At 42.5% G+C, this 6340-nt stretch overlaps 1 protein-coding gene across 1 annotated transcript; it reads right to left on the reverse strand.

The window, feature by feature from the left end:
* Positions 1-5135: 5135 nt before the first annotated feature.
* On the reverse strand, positions 5136-6128 carry LOC129812151 (psychosine receptor-like). Its single transcript, XM_055864072.1, has one exon. It carries the CDS (start codon positions 6115-6117, stop codon positions 5161-5163), a length of 957 nt encoding a protein of 318 aa, XP_055720047.1. The 5' UTR covers positions 6118-6128; the 3' UTR covers positions 5136-5160.
* Between the last annotated feature and the right edge of the window lie 212 nt (positions 6129-6340).

A 6340-nucleotide genomic window follows, 5' to 3' on the forward strand; every position in this document is an offset into this window, starting at 1 on the left:
ACGAAATATTAATTCAACTAAATCAGCCTGCTTTTTTGGTTTTAATCAGCTCCCTACACAGACTATATAAATGCTACAAAATCCACCTTCTTCACAATAAGTGTATCCAGATCCCTTGATTGACATATAACATTTGCAGCTGGTTGTGGTGCATCCACCACCATATCTTCTTCAGAACTGTAGGAGATAGTATATTTGCTGTACAGCCCTGATACTTGAGACCTCAACCTCTTTCATCCTAACAGGCCACTCAGGGAATTTCGAAATAGGATCCCCACCACAGTTGTAACACTCTTCAATAACATATTCCTTCAGTCTGCAAACACTTGACACATGGCCAAACTTTTTACACTTGTTGCATTGTATATCTTGTATATCCCAACTTTACATAGGGTGGTAAATACTCATCAAACATCAATAATACTGTAACATCTGCTTCCAACTCACACCCTCAAACACGTAGATCCCCTGAACACAGCTCACTTTCCAGCTCACACTCTCAAACACCTTGATCCCCCGAAGGCAGCTCACTCTCCAGATCCCAATCACCTGAATTCTAATCTCCTGTTCACACACCTGTATGTCATTATCACACACTATTTAGTTCAGTTCTTTGCACCCCATCACTGTGAGGTATTGCTTGATTTGTGAAACATGGCTTTCAGAGCTCTGGTTTGTCCATGTATGATGGTTTTTGCCTGCCTCACGCCATTTGCCTATTCCCTGCCTGTACTTTAGCCTATCGGATTTCCTGTTATCTACCTATTGCCTAGATCTCCCGGACTAAGTTACGAGCCTTTTCCCTGCTTGTACTGTTGCCCTTTTGGACCCCTGTGTATGACCTTCTGCCTGCCCCTGGACCCAGCTACCTGCCTCCTCCTGTGGTCCTTTGCAATCAACACCTGGGCTTGAAACCAGCTCTCTGTCTGCCCTCGTGTTCATTACAAATACAAATAAACATGGTTCCTTTTTCTCACTCTCCATACGGGTCAAGCAATGTTTATTAACTACTCCTGGAATCAAACTGTCCACTTCATGCGTCAATAATTTTGCGAGCCACAATGCACTCTCCTTTTGCTCTTTAGATACACACGATATCAACACCATACCACTCCTCGTTACTATGACTACACGATACCAACACCATACCACTCCTCGTTACTTTGAATGCATCCATTTTTCCCAACACCTACTTCACCATCCGTGTGACTTCAAATAAACATCAAAATACACATCCTTTTCCAAAAAAACATACGCCAACAAGCAACGATTCATCAGACTCATTTTCCACAACAATTTTAGCCATTTTTGTTCCATTCTTGTTCCACTCTACAGACATCCCTGTTGTCCACTCATCTTTCTCGCTAACTGTACTCGACGTGCTGTCAACTTCAAACGACACTTCTGCTTCCGCCATCTTCCCACAACCTATTCCCCTTCTATTTGTTTATTTACCACTGTGTGTTGATGTGCGGGGCTGAGACGCAACATCCCTATCCACAATACTAACCTAATTGACAGAGTGAAAAGAAGGACGCCTGTACAGAATTCAAATATTCCTAAACATATTTACCACAATGCGCTAAAGAAATACTGCAAACAAATGTGGCAAAGCAATAAACTTTTTGTTCTGAATACAAAAGCGTTATTTTCAAATCCAACACAACACATTACTCCATACTTTCACACCATATTTTCAAGCATAGTGGTGGCTGCATCATGCATCATGTCTGCATCATGTTATGCGTATGCTTGTATTCGGTAAGGACAAGGGAGTTTTTTAGGATAAAAATAAATGGAATAGAAGCAAAGGAAATATCCTAGAGGAAAACCTGGTTTAGTCTGCTTTCCAACAGACACTGGGAGACAAATTCACCTTTCAGCAGGACAATAACCTAAAACAGTAGGCCAAATATACACTGGAGTTGCTTACCAAGACAACATTAAATGTTCCTGAGTGGCCCAGTTACAGTTTCGACTTAAATCAGCTTGAATATCTATGGCAAGAGTTGAAAACGGCTGTCTAGCAAGAATTTTGAATAGAATAATGTGCAAATATTGTACAATCCAGGTGTGCAAAGCTCTTAAGAGACATACCCAGAAAGACTCACAGCTGTGATCGCTGTATTGACTCATGGGTGTGAATACTTATGTAAATGGAATATTTCTGTATTTCATTTTCAATACATTAGACAATCTCTAAAATCATGTTTTCACTTTGTCATTATGGGCTGTTGTGTGTAGATGGATAAGAACTGGTTTAATCTGTCAGTAATGTGTGTCCATTTTATTGGTTCTATTGTGTGGACCCCTGGAAGAGTAGCTGCTGCTTCATTCAGCAACAGCTAATGGGGATCCGAATAAAATACAAAATACTAGAATATTTATCATATTATTTCTTGTAAGAACATGACTCCAGGGTTCTGATTTTGGCTTGCTAATGTGGCCAACAATGAGACTGGAAGTTGATAATCGAAGCATGGGGTGTTATTATTCCCCATATAAAATTCCCAATATAAAATGCCCATCAGCTCCAACTGTTGTGCTCAAACGTGGATCGTGGAGAAACTGAGTCATCCACCTCTGATAGAAGTGATGCAAAATTGAAATCCAAATCATTAAAAGTGGCGCCATGGTGAATGAGTAAATACATATTTTCCCGGTTAACCCTTTTAGCCTTGACATTTATGCCAGTCAATAAATCTAATCCTGACGATGCACATCTGAGATGATCTGAATAGAACCACGACACAAGGCATCAATGGCCAGACTCATTCACTTTAAATTGTGGTGAATTAGGCTTTTCGAGTTTATCAGCAGTAGTGGCAGTTCACTGCCTTATCAACAAGTGATTATTAATTGTTTATAGAACGCTAGTTCACATATTCAGTCTTGTATTTTTAACCATTATCTAACAGCTTCTGTAGACTCCTCTCAGCTTTCAGCTCTGTTGAAATCCAGAGCAGTTTTAGTAAAATCACCTGCGAAGATTACAGTCTTTTCATCCATCATCCTATAGAGCCTGTCTTTTATCGCAGTGTCCGAAAGTGATCGAACGAGACATGATAAATCACCTTATCACAACAATTATGGAGTGTGTGTGCGTGTGTCTATATGAGAGGGAGAGAAAGAGAGGCAGCTCCTGAAGGTGTGGAACCTGATCGTATCAACAGGGTCCTGTGGCTTCAGTGGTCTGTACCAGGAGCAGGAAGGTCTACAGGTTTCGCGTTGCGCGTTGAAGGACGTCATGTTACACGTTGAAGGACGCATAACATGCGCGTTGAAGACGTGCGTCAACCGCGACATTATTGCGCGCGGAAATTTGAGCGTGTCAAATCACACAAGGCGCGCAACTACTGCACACGTTGATCACGTTGATCTATTGTTGACATCATTGTTTACAAAAATGTAGACAGCCCTGCTGGGAATTTGCGGTGAAAACACTTCTTCATGGGTAAGTGAGAGTTCAACTCTGTGTAATAAAAATATGTCTTGATGATTATCTTTCTACAAGTATCTTTAAAAACAGAGCATATATTTGTTAGCTAGTTAGCTGTCAATGGGTTCTGATAATGCTAGCAAATCAGTGCTTGCCCTTGTGAGTATTAAAAAAACAAGGAATAGCTACATAATAGTACACTTAAGTATTTCTGATTTAACCGTTTGTATATGAAATAGGATTCCTCTTTTTTTTAAAAAACAGAGTAAATCTTGGCCGACAAATAGAAGGTGTTATATCGGGCTAGGCAGCCCTACCCAACATCTCCAATCTCTTCAGGTTAGCTGACTCCTGACTCCAATTAGTTTTTGGAAAAGTCATTAGCCTAGGGGTTCACATACTTTTCCCAACCTACACTGTGAATGTTTAAATGATGTACTCAATATAGACAAGAAAAATACAAGAATGTGTGGGTTATTAGTTGAAGCACACTGTGTTTGACTATTGTTGTGACTAAGATGAAGAGCAGATCAAATTTTATGACTAATTTATGCAGAAATCCAGGTAATTCCAAAGGGTTCACATACTTTTCTTGCCACTGTACACAATCCATGTCTCAGTTGTTTCAAGGGATAAAAATCCTTCTTTAACCTGTCTCCTCCTCGTCATCCACACTGATTGAAGTGGATTTAATACGTGACGTTAATAAGGGATCATAGCTTTCACCTGCATTCACCTGGACAGTTTATGTCATGGAAAGAGCAGGTGTCCTTAATGATTTGTACACTCAGTGTATACCAAGATGATAGTGGGCTTATAGTGGACCACAATGCCACTATAATAATAATTTGGTGGGTGCTTGTGTTTGTCCTATTTCAAGTGTGTATTATACTCATGTCTGAAATGGAAATGTGTTTTTTGCATATCCCAACTCCCCCTGAGACACCCTCGGAGAGTGGGGGTCACGGCCACTACAATGTATGAGGATATCCTCGGGACAAATAAAATGCCAATTTATAACCTGTTGGACAGTATCCATCCAGATTAAATTACATGAATTTGGTTGAAAGCAGCTGTCAGGCAGCTACCTTGTTTAGAGTCTTTGCCTCCAGTGTGAGTGGCTGCACATATAGACAAGAAGAGGGTTGCAGAATACATAAAAATAGAGATCCCACTGCTTTTCCAATGCTGCTACTTGATGGCTTCTGATACCACAGTTTACACGCTGCTCTACTGCCAGTGTTACATATTACATGAATAAGCAAAAACACTGGCACAGCATGAAGGTTGACAGTTATGACAAGGATTTGGTCAAATAAGAATGCTGACCGAGTAAAGTGGTCAAGTTCTATTTTTGGTGCTATTAGTACACATGGTCTCCTCTGAAACACTAGTCTGTAAATGTATTAACAGCAAGACAAAACCTGAAGTGAAAGTGGAATGAAGTTCATCCTTCTGTAGTGTCACGAGGAGGGATGAATGCAGTCACATTAGCCTTGAACGGTTCCTTTCAGAAAAACACGTCTTAGTAATGATAGCCTGGCACAATGATCCAAACCACCGCACAGTATGTATCCACATTGGTATAATCTAACAGTCCTTCACATAATACATTTTGGAACGGAGTCTTGACAAAGCATGAGTCAATATTTGTCACTCACAAAACAGTATGAGTCTCTTAACTCCTTCAATGTTCTGGTTTGTGGTTGAGTATCACTACACTACACCACCTCCTGACCGTTCCCCTCTCTCCTCCCCTGGAGGAAGTGTACCACCTGTGTGACATTGGCCTTGCCCAGTCTGGTGATGAAACAGTAGAGGAAGGGGTCGGCCAGGCTGTTTAGGGCTGACATGGCCATGCTGATCTTATAGGGCAGGAAGAGCCAGGAGGGGCTCCGACAGTGCTCCAGAAGATCCCGCAGGAGCATAATAACGTGGATGGGTCCGTAGCAGAGCCCCAGGGTGAGCAGCACCACCCCCAGGAGTCTTGACACCCGTCTCCTCTCCTTCTCCTCCGTGGCCCGGTTGGAGCGGACCGCCACACAGATGCCCCGGCAGCAGAACGACACCAGCAGGACAGGAAACAGGAAACCCAGGACAAAGCGAGTCGCGTTTACCTGCACCAGCCTGTCCCTCAGAGGGTACATGTTGAAGCACACAGCCCTTCTGCCCTCCAAGTCGTACGAGTCTATCCAGGTGATTGTGACCAGGTTGAAGGAGATCACCAGCACCCAGATAGCCACGCTGATCACCACGGCCGTGTTCAGCCTCCTCAGGACTGGGTATTTCAGCGGGTGGACCACAGCCAGGTAACGGTCCAGGGCGATACAGCAAAGCAGCCCATCGCTGGTGTAGAAGTTTGTAAAGAGGAGGGTGACAGAGAGGACGCACACAGCCTCCCCGCGAAGCCAGACACCGCGCCAATGCAAGTCCACCCACAGAGACAGACCTATGGTGAATAGGAGGTCAGACAGGGCCAGGTTAAACAAATAAACACCCAGCTCGTTCCTCTGTCTGATGTGCTGCCAGGACACGTAGAGGGAGAAGGAGTTGGATGGAATCCCGATGATAATGATGACCAGGTACAGAAAGAAAAAGGATTTCCTCTCCTCAGGGTAGTCAGCTGGATAACACAGTTTATCTGAGTCATTTGTGGTGGTGAGGCTGAAATTCTCCATTCCAGCAGTGAAATTCATGGCCCTTTTGGAAAACAAGGCAATACAACACAACATGACTCTATTTCTAAAGTGTAGCAACAATCCTTTCAAGACTGCATTATTTACCCAAGAAAGTAAACATCCCCCTAGAAGCGTGTATATTCAACATAGCAAAGATATCTCTAAAGCTAATAAGAATAAGTAAAATTTTCTTATAGAAAAAGCAATACTCACGGTTTATACA

Source organism: Salvelinus fontinalis, chromosome 15, assembly GCF_029448725.1.
Source record: "Salvelinus fontinalis isolate EN_2023a chromosome 15, ASM2944872v1, whole genome shotgun sequence".
Classification (NCBI taxonomy): domain Eukaryota; kingdom Metazoa; phylum Chordata; class Actinopteri; order Salmoniformes; family Salmonidae; genus Salvelinus; species Salvelinus fontinalis.

Excerpts from the sequence above, each read along its gene's own strand:
- LOC129812151 (XM_055864072.1), bottom strand. The coding sequence starts at position 6,117 with ATGGAGAATTTCAGCCTCACCACCACAAATGACTCAGATAAACTGTGT.